The sequence below is a fragment of the Mustela lutreola genome, chromosome 11 (assembly GCF_030435805.1).
Source record: "Mustela lutreola isolate mMusLut2 chromosome 11, mMusLut2.pri, whole genome shotgun sequence".
Taxonomy (NCBI): Eukaryota; Metazoa; Chordata; class Mammalia; order Carnivora; family Mustelidae; genus Mustela; species Mustela lutreola.
Window position 1 is genome coordinate 83,588,611 of NC_081300.1, and position 18,756 is coordinate 83,607,366.

The 18,756-nt window shown below is 47.8% G+C and overlaps 1 protein-coding gene across 1 annotated transcript; it reads right to left on the reverse strand.

Annotated features, from left to right (window-relative positions):
* Window positions 1–222: 222 nt before the first annotated feature.
* Window positions 223–10,640, reverse strand: UNG (uracil DNA glycosylase). The gene is made up of 7 exons (XM_059140611.1): window positions 10,402–10,640; window positions 9,562–9,768; window positions 8,919–9,014; window positions 6,029–6,126; window positions 5,294–5,382; window positions 3,788–3,966; window positions 223–752 (listed from the first exon to the last, which is right to left on the reverse strand). The coding sequence occupies exons 1-7, from the start codon at window positions 10,531–10,533 to the stop codon at window positions 612–614; spliced, it is 942 nt and encodes a 313-aa protein (XP_058996594.1). The 5' UTR covers window positions 10,534–10,640; the 3' UTR covers window positions 223–611.
* Window positions 10,641–18,756: the final 8,116 nt, after the last annotated feature.

An 18,756-nucleotide genomic window follows, 5' to 3' on the forward strand; every position in this document is an offset into this window, starting at 1 on the left:
AGGAGAAAAGCATTTTCTCGCTTAAAAAAAAAAAAGTAAAAATTTCCCCTTTCAATTTCCACTGCTCACTCCTAGAAACACCTAGAGGATTAACTATGAAAATAAGCCCCAGCTCATTTCCCTCTGCTTGTCTGTGAAGACTCACACAGCATTCTTCAATTTCTAGGCACTTGCAAACTGTCCTGCTTCCTTCAGGAGTGGGGGCCTGAGGGCTCAGGATGTACTTGGCCAAGAACTGGAATGCCAGGCAGGGCATTGGCAGGGGAGGGGAGGGGGACTTTCTAGATAAACACACCTGATACCTTTAACCAAAAGTCTAACCAGCCAGGTAAAAAACAAATAGCAGCTGACTGTACCAAGAGGTGCTTCTGTCCCCCGTCCCCTTCCACCATAAGGTGACAGAAGTTGTCTCTGTATTTGACCCCCCCCCCCACCCTCTCCCAAACACCGTGACAGCAGGTTTTAGGCCAAAGCCATGTTGCAAAGACAGCCACATAGTCCCAGCCAGGGTAGAGAGCCCTGGAGGCTTCTGTCTGGGTCATGCGGTCACTCCTAGCAAATACTTTGATAGCTTCCAGAGAACTGCCCAGAGACAGCCCTTCAGATCAGAGTCACAGGTCCTTCCAGTTGATGGGCTCCTTGCCAGACTTCTGCAGCAGCTCATTGGTTTTAGAGAAATGTCTACATCCAAAGAACCCTCTGTACACCGACAATGGGGAGGGGTGGGCTGTCTGTAGCACATGGTGGCGTTTCTGAAAAAGAAGGAAGGAGAGAAGCAATCTCCAGCAGCACATCTGGCTACAAAGGCACCATCTATGCAATGGTCACAGGCCCAAATCTCAGGGCCCCACAGTCCCACTGCTAAGAATGCAGTTGCTCAAGGGCCCCATGATGCGTATACCTGTAAGAAAATGCAGGTGTGAAGGGGTCCATGGCAGCATGGCCTGTATCAGGTAGAAGCTCATCCAAGTCCAGTGTTATGCACTGGCTAAAAGGACTTTTCCGAACTTCTTACAATGGAATACCACAAGGCTACTAGAAAAATAAGGCTGAGCTACACATGCTGATAAGGGACTACCTAAATTTATCAAGTGGAAGGAAAAAAAGGTAAATTGCCTAAGTTTTTCTGGAAAAAGACCCCAAACATTCTTTATAGTAGTTCCCTGAGGAAAAACAGTGGAAGGCATTTACTTTCCATTTTGCACTTTTCTGTGTAACCTGTATGGTCTACAAAACCAGAATACATGATTTTTAAAATATCAGCCGTACTTTCCGAGCAGGAAAGACTGGGCCAAATTTGTTTTCTTCTTTTTTGTATTTAAATAAAAACCACCTCACAACTAATTGTTTTCACACCATCTCTGCCTTTGAACAGCTCAGTCTCGGAGGGGCCACATCTGAAGGCACGCAGCCCAGTGTGGTGCATAACCTGGAGCCTGGCGCCAGTTGGCCTAGGTTCCAGTTCGGACTCTGCCACGTCGTGTGGCTGCAGAGAAGCAAACGAATCCAGGCTGCGCGTCCTTCCGCTGGTGTGAAGGGGTTCTAATGGCGCTTAGCTTGTGGACATCCTGTATACCAACCAGCAATGCCCGTGAGTATCGTTAAGAGTGGGACAGGTGAGGGGGGTCAAGTGCTTACTAGTGCGCTGCCTGCCACGTGGTTCGGGCCCCCGAAAATCTGAGCCATGCTGGACTTTGAAGGATGAGTGAGTCAGCCTCTGGAGAGGGGAGGCAGGCGGGGAAGTGGGAGGCAGGAAGAGATCAAGGCGCTCCAGTCAGCCTGGAGCAAAGAGGGGAAAAGCGGAGCTGCTGCAGAGAGGCAGCTCCAGACCCCAGCCCGCCAGCCCAGGGCAGGGCCTTGAGGAGGGGCACACCCAACACTCCAGCAGGATCAGGGAAGGGGAGTGTCTGAGAGCAGGGGAAGGCTACAAATGAATGCCCTGACAGGGTATGGGGTGAGCAGGGGGAGAAGGGTAGGGAGAAGAGGGAGTAGGGAAAAAAGGGAGGAGGGAGGAAGGAGTCACAATGCTGATTTCTGGCTGGACAAGCACATGGTGGTCCTTTCTATCCTGGGGGAGTCTGCAGGAGCCAGTGGGGCAAGGCTGGATGAGCCAAGGAGAAACCTACCTGGGAGAGGGTGGAATCTGGCATGCTGAGGGGCACGGGTAAGGAGGCAGCTGAACACACAGGCCTAGTGCTCGGAAAGCTACCTGGCTGGACATGCACCTGCTTCTGATCGTCAGGCTACTCTTACAACAGCTTTCCGTCAAAGCCAACCATTTTCAGTAATAAAAGCTACACACATGCAGAGAAAGAGCTATGCAGACTATGAGCAGATGGGAGAGTACTCCCGGGGACCCCTTCCTGACCTCGACACTGATCGTAGCGGCCAGTTCATTCAGGTCAGATCTTACTCCTACTATTCACTTCCTCAAAACACCTGAAAACATCTTGTTCATTCCCACAGAAACTTTACAGACAACCGCACTCACACACTCCACTGCTGTTCCCATCAAGGCTCGGGAAGGCGACATCAGAAACTCCACGCCAGTGGCCATCCGCACCAGGCCGGCCCCTGAGCAGAGGGGACTCAGTGGGGAAACTCCTCACTTACTTACTATCTTACTATCCAGTTTTATTTGTTTTTAATCATGTGAACCTACTACCTTAAAAAAATAAAATAAAAACCCAAGATGAAAACCAATTCCATTTAAGAGAAAATGGAGAAGTGGGACAGGCTAGGGACTGGGTGGCCAGCACAGAACCCAAATACACCCACCAGGCCCCTAGGTGAGCAAGGCAAGCAGAGGCTCTGACCTCGGCCCCGCCGCCACTGCGACTTTATCATTTTATTACTTTATGAAGCATTAATCGAAATTCTGCAGGGAGTGCTGGGTGTGATGCCAGCTGCAGGGAGGGGGACTCAGTCCAAGTGACATGCCAACTACTTCCTGCTGTCACACAGGCTACTGTCAGGTCACCTCACCGAACCCCTTTACCTCACTCACTGCAGCTTTTACTCGCTGACTTCTCCCTGACTCTCGTTTCTGAGTCCTGTGTCTCCCAGAAGCCCCAGCCAAGGCTCGCCTTTCATACCTGCCTCCCCTGCCCCCACTTCCCACCCCCATCTCCTCCTCCATCCAACCCTCAGCTCTAGGGATTGGGTGGCCAGCACAGAACCCAAATACACCCACCAGGCCCCTAGCCCCCACAGCCTAGACAGAAGTGACAGTGGCTCACTCCAGTAAGGGATCAGTGTCAACAGCGAGCAGCAGGACTGGTATGTTCTCAGGAGGTAAGGGGACAGGATTTGCTGCCGAAATGGGTTTAAAGGGATGAGGGGAAGGATTCAAGGATGGCTTCTGGTTTGTCATCTCAGCACCAGGAATGTTGGTACTTCTGTAAGTAAACCGAGAAGCAGAGGAGCACATGGGGGTGGGGGAACAAAGGATGGTTTGGGGATGTGGGGTCCTTGCCTTCTTCATCACTCATTGCACCGCATTTATTGAGTAGAGCCTGTTCTCAATCTATGGACACAGGAAGCGTATGCCTATAGTACTAACTCTAGTACATCTGAAGGTGGCCCTTTGCTTTCCTCACACACAACTCATCATTCCTATAATCTGTCTGAATTTTGCTTAATTTTCAATGGGAAACATGACCCTCACTATAAGACTTTAGGGAAAATGAACTTCACCTTGTGACATGGGTTTTCCAGGACCACATAGCAGGGATTCCTAGGATTTTCTAAACTGGTTTAAACTGTTTAAAAAACAAAACCACCATACCCTGTCAATGGCACTGCCTTTCTTCTGAGCGTACGAGCCCCAGAGCAAAAAGACCAGGCCAGTGGAGTTCTGATTTAGCCAGGATACGACCGCATCAGTGAACTGCTCCCAACCTCTCTCCTTGTGAGAATTAGCCTGGTGTGCCCGGACGGTGAGGACAGCATTGAGTAAGAGAACACCTACGGACACACACCAAAGAAACAGGTTAAGAGACAAATAAGCCAATAAAACAGAGCATTTTACTTTAATCTCTGCAATTTCATCATCATCTGAGTTTTTAACAGTGATTGTGCCTTACATCTGTCATCCGAGTTGTTTTAAAAATATACCCCAAGGGCCATCTGGGCAGCTTAGTTGCTTAGTGTCCAACTCTCGATTTCGGCTCAGGTCATGATTTTGGAATTGAGAGAGTGAGCCCCCATGTTGGGCTCTGTGCTCAGTGGGAGGTCTGCTTGAGGTCCTCTCTGCCTCCGCCCCTCTCCCCATTCCCTCACTCTCTCTCAATCTTTTTTCAAAGATTTTACTTATTTATTTGACAGAGACAGCGAGGGAAGGAACACAAGCAGGGGGAGTGGGAAAGGAAGAAACAGGCTGAGCACAGAGCCTGACGCAGGGCTCCATCCCAGGACTCTGGGATCCTGACCGGAGCCGAAGGCAGACGCGTAACGACTGAGGAACCCAGGAGCCCCTCAAAGTAAAATTTAAAAAAGGTATGTATATCCCATGTAACATTAAGTAACCCTTGAAGATAACAAATGGAAGCTGAAACATTTCACTGAAACAAAAATCCAACGGTAAACATTCTTTACTTATCCTGGTTATAGTTCATTTGTAGAAAGGAAGGAAGGAAGGGTGGGGTGAGAGGAGGGAGGGAGGGAGGGAGGGAGGAAAAAAAAGGGAGAAAGACAAACCTATAAATAGGTATTAAACACAAAAAAACACAGCCTTAGTATTGAAATGAGAAAGGTGAGGTCATCTCCTAAGTGGTCAAAGTTAGCAGTTAAATTTAAAATATTAATAACAAGGGGGCACCTGGCTGGCTCAGTCAGAGAAGCATGGGACTCCTGACCTCAGGGTTGTGAGTTCAAGCCCCATGTTGGGCGTAAAGATTAAAAATAAATTGGGGCACCTGGGTGACTCAGTGGGTTAAAGCCTCTGCATTGGGCTTAGGTCATGATACCAGGGTCTTGGGATCAAGCCCCGCATCGGGCTCTCTGCTCAGCAAGGAGCCTGCTTCCCTTTTTCTCTCTCTCTGCCTGCCTCTCTGCCTACCTGTGATCTCTGTCAGTGAAATAAATAAAATCTTTTATAAATAAATAAAATTGAGAAACAAATTTCTCTTTTGAATGAAAGAAAACAATGGCTAGAAAATAAAAAGGGGGATACATCTTTATTTCTGTACACGCAGCCATTTATTTCCTGTTCCTTGATAAACATAAGCCAGCAGGACAGAAGGAAAAGTGTGCTGAAATCCGTCCAAAGCACATCTCAGAGTGGTTGGCTCACCTTGCTTGGCCCACCCAGATAAATCTCCGTGACCAGGATGAACGAAACCCTCTATGTCTGTAGACAGCTCTTTATAAATGTTCTCCAAACTGAAAGCAAACCAGAAGAAAAAGAACAGGATCTTGAGCACAAGTCTGAAAATTCAGTAGCTTCCAACAGATCTGTGGATCACAGTCAGCACCACCAGCCCTTGGAGGGGAGGGCAGCATGAACCTGGAGGATTTATGAGGAAGCACCACCGTTCCTTCTGATACAACCTTGTCAAAGATCTTTGGTCTAGGCTCAGATTTAAGAGCATGCTTCAGAAGTTTTAAAAAATATCAGCCTGGGAGTTAACGACCTCTCAACTAATGCTTATGGCTTAAGTTTCTGCATTGGTTATATTCACAAAAGGCATCTGTAAAATTCCCCAAAGCCGTGGGGTTTAACCACAGGGGATTCTGCCCCCCCAGGGGACCTTGGGCAAGGTCTATTTACTAGTGCTCTCTGGTTCTGGAAGGGGTGGGGGGTGCGGGGTCAGTGTTGGGAGCATCTAGTGGGTGAGCCCAGGCGTGCTACTCAGCATCCTAAAGCGAGCGCACAGAACAAAACCTTTCCCGCACAAAAACACAGCCCCCAATGTCAACGCTAACAAGACAAAGAAACCCTGCTCCAAAGGCCACTGTAAGGTGTACCTACAGCCTGCAAAGTACACATCCGAAAATAATCACACTTGGACCCAAGCCATAATCATACCTGGGTGGCGGTGGAACGGGTCTTTGAACACTAAAGCAGAGCCCATGGGCTTGGTTGGGTCCATGATATGGATCCTGTCCCAGGATGACAACCTTCACCTGTGAATACCAGGTGGCAAGAAATTCAATAGTATCGCACAAGCAGGTTAAACAAACACCTGGCTGATAACCTGTACAAAGGACCACGATGATGAGAAAGGCAGCCCACCTCTCCCTGACCCAAACTAAGAACCCCCAGAAGGGAGTGGGTCATCATCACTGGGCCCCATTACTTTCCACTGTCAAATTATCCTTCATGCCATCACCTGCTACACCTACTCCTTCTTTGATGCAGGTGGGTGAAAACAAGTCCACCTCCTTCATTTTTCAGATTACAGAAATATGCCCTTGGCCCAAGTATAACCATCCAGAAACACATGAAGTGGCTTGTTGTCTCCCACTCATCCCTACCCCCTCCTGATTCAACCCTATAAAGTTAGCTATATAATTGGGGTCATCGTACTCATCACCCTACATGTTTGTACTTCTCACATCATGCATTTTAGGCATCCTTCATTACGCCTCTAGAGCAGTCACTGGTAGGCAGGTGGCTTGTTTCCTAGTTTTTTTCATCACAAAAAGTGCCGCAAATGTCCTAGTATGTATTATCTTTATGTCCTTTTTGTTTTTATTTCTATGGAACAGATTCAGAAGGGGAGGTGCTGGTCCAAGGACAAGTGTATTTTAAATTCTCATAGACGTGTACCAAACTACTTTGAAGTTGAAGCTACCAAATTCCTACCAGCCACCCATGAAGATGCCTCTTCCCCATATCCTCTGAGGGATGAAGACAATGAGGTCAAAGGGCCATGGAGAAGATGGCAACATGCAATGAAAAGTAAAGAGATCAAGGTCAGGCACAGTGTTAAGATACAGCTAGCCGGGCGCCTGGGTGGCTCAGTGGGTTAGGCCGCTGCCTTCGGCTCGGGTCATGATCTCAGGGTCCTGGGATCGAGTCCCGCATCGGGCTCTCTGCTCAGCGGGGAGCCTGCTTCCTCCTCTCTCTCTCTGCCTGCCTCTCTGCCTACCTCTGTCGAATAAATAAATAAAATCTTAAAAAAAAAAAAAAAAGATACAGCTAGCCTGTTGATCTGCTGCCTGCCTACCTCTTCTTCATTCTCCTGCTTCTGCCCCTGGTGCTCCTTCTCAGAATCCGCCCGTAGCCAACATACATTACATCCTTAAAATCCCAACCTTCAGACACCAGGAACCTTTTGTGGACCTCCCTCTTGCAACCACCGGTGCTCACTCTGAATGCAGCACATTCTCCCTTATGAAGCAACCGGTCCCAGCAGGACAGCTTTTGGGTTCTGGTCCTGAATAAGGGATGACCTTGAAGGAGCCACTTAACCTTTCTGACCTTCCATATGCGTCTCTGCAAAGAGGATCTGCTAGACCTTCAGATCCTCAGAACTTTCATACTCTCTTACTCCTCTCCTTGTTGACACTGGTCATTGGCATTCAAAACAAGAACCACAGATCAAACAAGGCACAAACTAGGACTGAATTTTAAAGGACTTAAGTCCGGGAACACCTAGGTGGTTCAGTTGATAAGCGTCTGCCTTCAGCTTGGGTCATGATCCCAGGATCCTGGGATTGAGCCCCCAAGAGCCCGGGGCTCCCTGCTCAGCGGGGAGCCTGCTTCTCCCTCTTCCATCCCCCTGCTTGTGTTCTCTCTCTCACTGAGGCTCTGTCAAATAAGTAAAAAACTCTTTAAAAAGGGGGGGGGGGGAAGGACTTAAATCTCTTTGACTTTATTTATTTGACAGAGAGAAATCACAACTAGCAGAGAGGCAGGAGGAAGCAGGCTCCCCGCGTTCCCAGGACCCTGGGATCATGACCTGAGCCGAAGGCAGAGGCCCCAACCACTGAGCCACCCAGGCGCCCCTCTCTTTGACTTTATAAAACCAAGAGCTATATTCAAAGTTCTTGCTCGGAAGTGAAAAATGGTCAAGTCTGCAAAGTTTTAGGTATGGCAGCTTTATCTACAGGGGTCATTCACCCACTTCACTTCCATTTGGTTTAACAGACACGGTATGAAATCACAGGATTCCTGCCTTCAGCTTAGAAAATGGGGGAGAAAAAGGGATAAGATCAGAATGGTAGTGGCTTCAAGCAATAGGCTTCAAGGGAGTTGCCATCGATGGATCTAGTTGGGTTTTCAACAGAGAAAACTGTCATACTTGCCAACTCTTTAAGAAGGAGAGTTGGGGGTGAAGAGGAGGCTGGAAGGTCGAACACGGCTATTTTCATGTTCAGCTTCCATCGTTCATACAGTGACTGAAAGCCATAAACCAGTTTCTGAGCAGGAGACTGAAGGGACAGACCAGCTGGCAAGCAGCCTGTACACAGAATGAACCAGAGCAAAGGAATGCTAACAGAATAGTAAGACTGATGCGCCAGAAGTCAAGAGCTTGAAAGCATCAACTATGAAAGACAGCGTGGGTCACAAAGAAAGAATACTGAGCTGCAAGTGAAAGGGTGGGGGGAGGGGGAGCTGTGCTAACCAGTTGCAAAAGACCTCAATGCTTCATGCCTGTTTCCTCAACACCACCAGAAGACCTCATATTGGCATGTAGTTGGTATCAGGATTAAATACAAAAAACTAGAGCACACAGACACAGGTCTACATACAGATTTTTTTTTTTTTGGGGGGGGGGGGCTGCATGGCCACACATACTCAAAGTTAGAAAGCTAACAGGCTAAACATTTCGGTATTTTATTTATTACCCCAGCAGGGACAGGCACTTGCGGGGGTGGGTGTTTGTGCGGGAGTGCTCATGTAATTAACAAATACATAATATTTGACTCCCATGCCTCTTTTACTTGACTCTCCAACCACAGGTACTTACATGTCTTATGTCACACATCTGGGTCCACGTGAAGACTTGGTGTGGGGGTGGATAAACAGTGTAATGTTTTCTTTCTTCCGCAACAAATCCCATTAGCTGATGGTAAAGACATCAGATTTCCAATCAGACTCACCGCCAAGTTTAAGAATTCAGTAAGGAGGCTTCCAGTGGAGGCTAACTGAAGAAATATTATTTAACTCTCTGCCACGTTGTATAGGCATATTCTTTTGAGAAACAAAAACTAGACTTGCAGGTCGCCAAAGAGGTCCCCCCTCTGCTTTGGCGCCCTTCCCCTTTGTTTGGACCAGGTCTAGGTAGACTGGCCCCGCTGCTCTCACTTCCTATTGGTGTCAGCCCCTCCCTCTTTTTGTAAAGGCTGCACCCGGTTTCACAGTCTGGTTTGCGGTTTTACCGTGCAGCTCTTTCCTGGAGAGCAGACCCGCTGAACGGTTTACAAGAAGCCATGCCATCTTACAGCCTTTTTAAAAAACTTCAATAAAGCCTAAGAAGGCAAAACACCGTGGCTGTTATTCTACTATTTTACCAGGAAAGGGACGTTAAGGGAGGGAATACGGGAGCTTACAAACGTGGACTCTGCAGGCTACCCTAGCAAGACCGAAGGGCCCGCAGCCTCCAGATTTACCTTGATGAAATACGGTTTCCCGAACTCCGCGCTGAGCGGCTTCTTCCAACTCTCACCGAAACCCACTGGCACGTTGCGCGCGGCGAGTCTGAGCAGGGCGGCGGCCTTGTTCCTCTGGATACGGATCAACTGCTCGGGGCTCAGCGGCGAGGAGGGCGGCGTGCCGGGGTCCTCCTGCCCGGCCCGGGCCTTCTTGGGGGGACTTGCCTGCAAGTGATCCCCGCAGAGGCGGGTCACAAGCTGCAGAGGGCCACGCCCAGGCGCCCGCAGATACCGCCCCCAACCCCACGGCCCATAGCGGAGCAAGCCCATTCGCCGGGCTCCAGCCCCCAGGGGGCAAGTCACAGCAAAACCGAACTCTGGGAGTCGGGTCCGGGAAGGCAGACTGCTGCCCCCAGTATGGAGTTTGGTATTAAGATGGGGCTGCGAGACGGTCTGGTGAACTAGGTTCGCTACGTCTCCTGCGCGGTTGGCGGGAAGGGAGGCCCTGACCCCGGCGCCCCGCCCCCTCGCGTCCCCACGTGGCCTTTTCGCGGCAAAAACCTCCCGGGGTAAGTCCCGCCTCCCTCCCCTCTTGATTGGACGGCGGGCCGAGCAGGGAGGCTCCCTCGGCTCTGATTGGCGCCGCGGGCCCCGAGGTTCATCCCCATTGGCTGGCCCCTCAGAATGGCCGCCGACAGGCGACAGCACGGGCTGTTTTGAACACGTGCAGTCGGCTTTGAACACAGGGACCCAGCTTACAGAGTCGGTGGCGCGTCCCTGCAACCCCTCGGCCAAGCGGGGCCCGTCGCCCTCCTCCCCGTCCCTTGCCCCCGGTGCCCGGTCCCCGTCGCGCCTCACCGCCGCATCCCCGCTCTCCTCAGCCACCGCCGCCACGCCGGTCCCCGGGTCGGCCGGCTCGGGACTGCGGGCACGTCGCTTCCCGGCGGGGGTGGGAGAGAAAAAGGAGTAGAGGGTCTTCTGGCCGATCATCCCGGAGCCGAGGAGAGCGGCCGCGCGCCGCTCGGAGAACCCGCCGTCTGCGCCAGGTGCGGCGATCCCAAATTGGCGCCAAACGGCTCGCGCATGCTCCGACCGGGGCGGGGAGGGGGGAACGGGGGGCGGCGAGGGCCTAGTGCGCCTGTGCCGGAGGGGCTGTGGCGAGAGGGACCCAGTGGGGCTTGAAAGCCTCAGGTGGTAGGCGGGGTCCTTGGGTGCGCCCGCTTGGGAGTTTACTCTTTCATTCATAGTACTCAGCCATCACACCCTCGCCTTGGGGCTCGTCCCTCTGCCTCTGCCGCAAGGAAAAGGAGAAAAAAAAAAAAAAAAAAAAAAAAAAAGCACCTTCCCCGAGGGGTAGTCGTGGGAGTGAAATTAGCATTAAAACAGTCCTTTGCTTTGCTCTCAGGTACAGGTCCTCATCCTGTTTTCACAAAACTTATTTTACTGACAGCAAGCTAGAGCCAAGTGCGGTCGTGCGTTTTGCCTAACCTGTAAGGTCTGGGGGAGACTTTAACTGAGGTCTTGAAGATTAAACTCCAAACTCCGCATCCTCTTCAGGGCACCACCGCCCCCCTCCCACACACATACCGGCAGTCCTTCTTGTTCCGCGTTCCCTCCCCACATCCCAACCGACAATGGGTCCTCTTGGTTCGATCTGCAAAATAAACCCCAGATTCCACGGCCCCTCTTCATCACCTAGCTACACTCCCTGGCTGCTCTCACTCTTTCTTCCGAGAGTGATATTTTGAAATGGAAATTACATCGTGGTAATCCCGGCGTAACAATCCTTCCTACGGTTTCCAAATTTTAGAATAAACCCGTTTCTTACCCGGCTGGCAGAGCTGTATCCGTCTAACCGAAGCCCTACTACTGTGAGGTGACTGCCATAGCCAGCGTGTCCCTTATGTGGCCTGTGCTCTCTCGCTCCGTCTGCCTCCCTACCTGGTAAGCTTTGGGTCTCAACTCAGGTCCCTTCCTCTCGATAAGGGAACAAAACAAGCTGAGGACGGAGCAGAAGAGGTTACCCTGCCCCTCCCCTCCCTGGTTGGGACCTGTGTGACATTCTTCTAGGAATCTCCCATCTTCTGTTAAATACCTTGCTAGAGGGGGAAAAACAACCTTAACCTGACCATGGCAAAGGCCTCAAAACCCCGGGTATCTTGTAGGTTCTCTTTAGTATATGAAAGTTCTGTTGAAACCATTTTCCTTACCTCCCCCAATCCCTTTGTATATAACCTGCCCCCACCTCACAACCCTGGGGCAGCAGTTCTTTCTGCTTCAGGGACCCCATGCTTCAGTAAACCAACACTTTGCACCACAGATGTCTCAAGAATTCTTTCTTGGTCCTCCGGCTCTGCACTCCACCCCACTGAACCTCACCTATATTCTAAACCTTCATCACTCTGGAAGGCCTTCCCCTCTGCCCCCACGTTCTAGCTGGTCTGCCTCCCTACCATAGCTTCTACACTATCTTAAATTATCTTATGCATTCTTTGCTTGTTTATTTGTCTCCATCTCCAAAATTTAACCCTGCTGGGGGCAGGTGATGTGGGAAACAAAGGCAGAAAATTAAATGTCCTTATAACAGGCAGCCCACTGACAAATACTTGAGGCAGGCAAAGTATAATGTCCTTCCTGAAAGCTCCTAGTGTTTTCAATGCCTTGCTAGAGGGAAAAGCAACCTTAGTTTGACAATAGCCAGGCCTCTGGTGTCCTGTGAGTCTTCTTTAGTATATGAAAATGCTTTTGGAACGTCCCTTATCTTTACTTCCCCCACCCTGCAAAGTGTATAGTCCGTTGCTCCTCACAGTCCCAGGGCCCTGGGGAGCTAATTTCACCTGTGGGTCCAGTCCTCGTGCCTTAATGATGAGGGAACACGAGGCTGGCTGAAGACAAAGCAAAAGCTGGCGCCTTGCACACCCCTCTCCATCCACTCCCTCTCGGTAATGATGTGTAGCATTCCTCAGGCAGCCCTGGCTGCCTTGAACAATAAGCAAATAGTTAACTTGCAGAGATCACAATCCTGCAAGACAGGAATCTCCCAATTACCTTGATGTTAATGGCTTGCTAAAAGACAACCTTGGTCTTCTGGCACCTCGTAGGCCCTCTTTAGCATATGAAAACTCCATTGAAACCTTCCTTCCCCTCACCTTCCCCCAACCGCAGGGTACATAACCCGCCATCCCTCTCAGCCCTGGGCAATGGCTCTTCCTGGCCACAGGTCCTGTCCCAGTAATAAACCACCATTTTGCACCAAAGATGTCTCAAGAATTCTTTCTTGGTCATCGGCTCCGGACCTCAGCCAACCGAACCTCACCTAGGTTCTAGAACTTCATCATATGGAACCCGAACGTGGGGCTGTGAGTCTTTACATTTGGACTCTGAGTTTCGGTGCAAAATTGGTGAGTACTTTCTCTCCTTTTCCTTTACTCTCATTCCAGGGCTTTTCAAGGAGTATGGTCTTATTGGAACACTTGCATGTCAGTTGCTCAGGCTGTAATCCTCTAGCCTGTGGCTACTCTACGGGGAGGAGAGCGTCTGCGTTTTGGCTGTTAGTACCCTGGCCGGAATGGCAATAAGACCCAGAAACTTGATGGCCTCTCTTTATTCCTGTTCTTACATAAAGTTGTCTCTCTTGGGCACGGGACAGCCTCCTAAGTCACCAGGATGGCTGCCAATCTTAAGATTCCCGTGTGAGGTTTCCTCCTGATTGATCTAATGTGATCCCCTCCACATCCCTGGTCTAGCCACTTTTGGCCGAGAGACCTCCACTGGGAGCCGGGCGAAACCAGTACCCGATTGAATTAAAACGCAACTGGGGACCGTTTTCTAGGGAAGTTGGCTTGCAAGGACCACATGTGTTGGAATGTCGCATAGACCATGATGGATTTCAGTCTTTACTGTGTCTTGTCCATGTCTAATACAGACTACTTAAAGCTATGAAATTGGGTAATTTCCCCTTGTCAAACTTCCCTAGTATTTCCATGGGTTAAAATGGCAAAACAGTATGCAGTCCTCAGGACAGACGATGGCATGGCACAAGTATTTTGGTCCATTCACCAAGGCACCCATCAGCAGCCTAGGATGCGATGGGGAAGTGGAGGGACGCCAGCACCCCTCCAGGGCCTTTAGGGCAGGAATGCCTTCCCAGGGAAGGCAGGATGGTGATCAATATCTTGAGGGACACCTCCGGTCGCTTTTGACACTTGGGAACCTCTGACCTACCCTGCGTGGGACGCCACCCAGGAGTCCGGGGATTTGGTAATGGACCTTCTTTACTTTTCTGGAAGCATGGCCTGTAGGCTTCTTTAGTTCCCAAGGACTCTACCTTGGGGTGCCTTTTACCCCACTGGAAATAATTTGGATTGCAAAATTTGGGAAAGGACTGAGCTCCTTTAACACTGCATGGCATCAGTGGGATCTATCAGTTAGATCTCTGCAGGAAACCGGGCAAATGGACCTAGGATACCTTCATTGCTCATACCTAGGCCTTCATTGCTCTACACCAGGACCCCAGACTAAGGGGCTTTGCAGAATGTGTTTGTCCGAAAGAGTCAGGTAGTAAACTTAATCTTGACATACTGGATGGTAATTACGTTTGTCGGACTTCTAGTAAACCCAGGTTGCTGGGCCATCCATAGCAAAAGGGACTCTGACTTTATTTCTCTGTTTCTCCTAATAGATGTGGGGGCTTCTCCCTCAATCACTTCCCTTCAGAGTTGGCTCTGACTGGAGCCAACTGGGGTTAGTCTAACTGGAGACAGAGACCATAAAAATATTCCCAAGCAGCTGCCGAAACTCCCTTTGTTTCAGGGAAGTTTCCCTGTCTAATCTGGCCCGACTTGGACTGCTTAACCCCTCCCCCCTTGCTGGTGGGAAAGCATGGCATCTGCTCCTTTGTTGGGGCTTATGAGCTCCAAAACTGGGAATCCTTTCTCTGCCTCCTGGCAGCACTTTGTTTCTTCTGTTTCACCCTTCTCCTGTTTCTGTACCAGCGTGTGTGCAGCCTGCATGACTAGCCTCTAGATCATGCCCCACGGCTCCTTCTGTCTTCACTGTCAAGGAGCACGAAGAGCAGCCCCTGGACATAACACCCCCAGGTAAACTTTCAAAGTGGAGTGGGCCCAGGTGAAATGTAAATCAGTATTGGAACTAAGTTAAGTTTGTTGGTTTAATTAAGATAGACATGTCTTTTACGTTATCAGCAGTAAATGTGAAACTTCTAAGTTTACTGAAGGTCGAATAACCTCGTGTTATTTGTTAAAATTTGTTAGCAAAGAAATGACTAAACTGATGGTTAATTGTCGAAATGACTAAACTGATAGTTAATTGTCTGTCTCAAAGTTTTGATGGGTAATTGCTGAAGTAACTTTCAAAGTCTTTGGTGAAAGGGTCCATGGATAAAAGGACGAGACTGATACAAAGCGAAGGTCAAGCAAAGCTTTATTTCACGCCAAGCATTGAGAATCAAACTGACCGGCCAGGGCCGGCTCTTGCAAAGAGGAGACCCCTCCCAGTCTCACGGACTAACTTTTATAGAGTAAAGGCCATGTGGTTGAGCCTGGCCACACACAGGTGGCCGATTGAATTACAGTCTTCCCCATGATAGTCATCTAATTCAGCCTATGACCTTGGCTAGAATTTGTCCGGAGCCCAAAAGGTGGGGCTCACACTCCTTGGCAGGTAATACGTGCGCTTTCCCTTGATTGGACATCTCCAGCTGGCCTGGCTCATCCTAGGCGGGTAGGGAGGTAATGCGTGTGCTTTCCCTTGATTGGACGTTCCCATCTGGCTGGACACGTCCCGGTTGGACTCCGTTATCTCTGGTCAGCCTGACCTGTCCTGGTATCTGTGCTCCGTTATTGGGGCTATTTGGCTGTGTTTCACCAGCCAGCTGTATTTCACCAGCTTTGTCTTTAAGCGCTTTTCTCTTGGGGGGAAGGGGCAGGTTCAATCTAAGTTTACTGCATAAACAACGAAATGGCTCGCTCTGGCTAAGTAGGCCCTTAAGTTCGGTAACCTGAAAATTTAAAGTTTTGGTTGGATGAAAAATGGAATTAAATTATGGACATCTAAGTCTTAACCGAACAGGATAAAATGCTAAGTCATTAATTACTGGATGTAGGTTTGTGCTTTTGACTTCTTAACTGCAAAGAAACTAAGAGTATTTAAATCTGTTGGTAAATAACTGTTCCATAAATTTTGTCATCTAAAGAATTCTGTTGTAACAGTTCACAACTGGTTAATGCTTAGTCTTAACTAGAGATTAAGGTGTTCCTAAGAGTATAAACTTATGCTTAGTCTAACTAAGACTGATGGAAATAAAGGAAGGAACTCTGTGGAAAAGTAGCTGATACGTAAGAAAGATTTAAGGAATAGCAATACATTTTGCTGAGGGTAAGAGAAGGTAATTTTGTCCTAAATGAGATGGTTGTTTGGAAGGAAATGGCTTGGGACAAAACCTGAATGCAAAGGAAAGTTGTAGAAGGTTTGTGAAGGGAAATCTTCAGAAAAGGAATTTTAGCTATGGTCAAGATGGACTAAGATTGAAATGAGCGGGTTTTTAAGGTACATTGGTATAAGACTGAAATTGTCTCTGTTCAAAAGGACAAAGTTTTCTTAGATCAATTGATCTGCAGTTAAGAAAATGTAAATGGTTTTCTCTTTGCCTACCCAGAAAATCCAGTTTCTTTGTTTTGTTTTACCAGGTGTTTAACATCCCTAATTATATTTAGGCATGTGCTTTAAAATTTTCTAAGATTTTTGCAAATGTTGACAAGATTTAAGTTGTAAATCTCTTTAACTCGGGCTTTTCCTTGGTATGCGAAGTTGCTCATGAAGTACTACTGAACCAATGATAAACCTTGGGTTACATTTGGGAAAATGCTATAACTATTGTAGAGATTATGCATTTCTTTTTTTTTTTTAAAGATTTTATTTATTTATTTGACAGAGAGAGATGACAAGCAGGCAGAGAGGCAGGCACAGAGAGAGGAGGAAGCAGGCTCCCTGCCCAGCAGAGAGCCCGGATGCGGGACTGGTAGGGAGAGAGCCCGGATGCGGGACTGAGCCACCCAGGCACCCCGAGATTATGCATTTCCTAAGGTTTTAAGGTTTTGAGAGATCATCGCTTGATTTTGTAATTATGGAAATGTTATGTGTCAAAGAAACAACCTGATTTCCTTGCCAGCTAAATTGTAAACTCTCATCAGCTCTAACCATATCCATTCTGAGTTTTTGTCATTTATAATTATTTTAATTCTCTTGTAAAATGAGTTTTATCAAGGAGATACATATAAAGGACTTTCAGGACAAATACAGATATTTGATATACTTTAAGATCCTAAAACTAAAATGGGTAAGAATTTCCAGAACTAACTAAAGCTGCATTCACCAGATTTAGTAACATGGGACTAAATGAACTAAAAGATTATAGTGTTGTGTCGCTTAATGTTTTGTCTTACTTTAAACATTGCTGGTTCTCTCTAATGTTTGCTCTTCCAAACTAGGGATACTTTCTCCTAACTTTTAGAGATTTAAAAGTGCTCATTTGTAAACGAATCAAGGCATTCAACTTTTCTCTCTTTCTGAACCCTCTAAAAACCAAAAGGTCTCAGTAAGTATTCTTTCTTCCTTGGCAATCAGTGATTTGCATAAGTTCAATAAGAATCTGTTCTCCTTGCAACAGGCGCATTGGAAACTGGTTATTTTACCAAGGCTTTGCCTGGAATTGTCATATTTGAGAAAGACATGCATAGACTCAAATATGACCAGACAGCTTTAAGGAACTAAGGTTGACTTTATGAAACCTGGAGCCATACAGCCCTTTGGAACTGTTGGCCTGATACCTTGCTTACAGAGTTCCCAGCAGCCTCACCAGGTGAGTAAAGAATGTCACTTCCTGTCAGGATACTTTGGGAACCTCAGGAAGAGGCATTTGCCCAAATCGACAGGTATTGCAGGCATGCCTGATGGCAAGGACGTGGCTTGGCTTCTGGCCCGGAGACGTTACTAAAAGTTCAACCTAGAGATTCCTTATAAGAAGTTCCAGAAAAGCAGATTCTAAAAGATCTATATGATCACACTCACTGTTCTTGCTGAACTTATGTAAATAACAGGCCGAGTTTGTTAAAACTGGACTTGTTTCTCAAGTGAATTAGTCCTGATTTGGCTATCTCTGGAAATGCGGGTTATTTTAGAGAGAAAAATTATGTTTTAGTAACACACCTTTATAGATGTTAAATTCTAGATTTGATTGTCTTTAAATGTTTATCTACCTAAACTAAACAATTTGAGGTAAACTTCAGAGAAGTTGCACAACAGCTTCTTTAGTCGATCTTATTATTTTGTGGGGATATTAGCAGAACCCCATGGCACATGATTAAACAACTGGAAAATGGGATTGATTCCCCTACAATTGTATAACTTAACTATCACCTTGTGTGTGGCTGGAATAATGAAATTGCCTAAAAGCCAGCATACCGCTCTCCATAGGATTAACTATGGACTTGTGGAGATAATGGATGACCCCACTTTCTTTAGGATAGGATTGGATGATGCATGGGCACTGCCTTTATCTCTTGACAAGTTTTCTCCCACTTGCCAGTGATCCTCTGTATTCAGGATATTAAGGCTGTACCACTCAAAGGGCTACTTAATGGTTTCATCCCTTAGTCATATTTATCCTAGAAGCCACCTCTGTTGAGGTGCAATTGCAAACAGATGCTTTAGCTAAGCATAGAACATCCCTCCTCCTAAAAAGAGCCTCAAAGCTCACTATGGGACAGCCCCTGACTGTAATGACTTCACATCAGGTCCAGATTTGTCTTAGAAGCCAAAGGCCACCAATGGATGATGGAGGCCAACTTATTAAATACTGGGCTACACTAACAGATATGCCAGAAATAATACTTGAAATTTGTCAAACTTTAAACCTAGTTACCTGTATGCCTGAACCTGACCACTGTACTTCTTTCTCTGTAGAGCAAAAATGTTCAGAGGTTACTGATCTTGCTTATTCTATATGGCCAGATTTAAGATGCCCCTGTTAAAAATATGAATGACAGTTGGTTTACTGATGACAGTAGTTTTCATAGAAAGAATAAGAAAAGCTAGGTATGCCTTAGTGCTCAACTAGCACTTTGCAATTGCCAAAGCCTGAAAATAAACATTAACACTGACTCCAAATATGCCTTTCTGGTACTACACCATGGA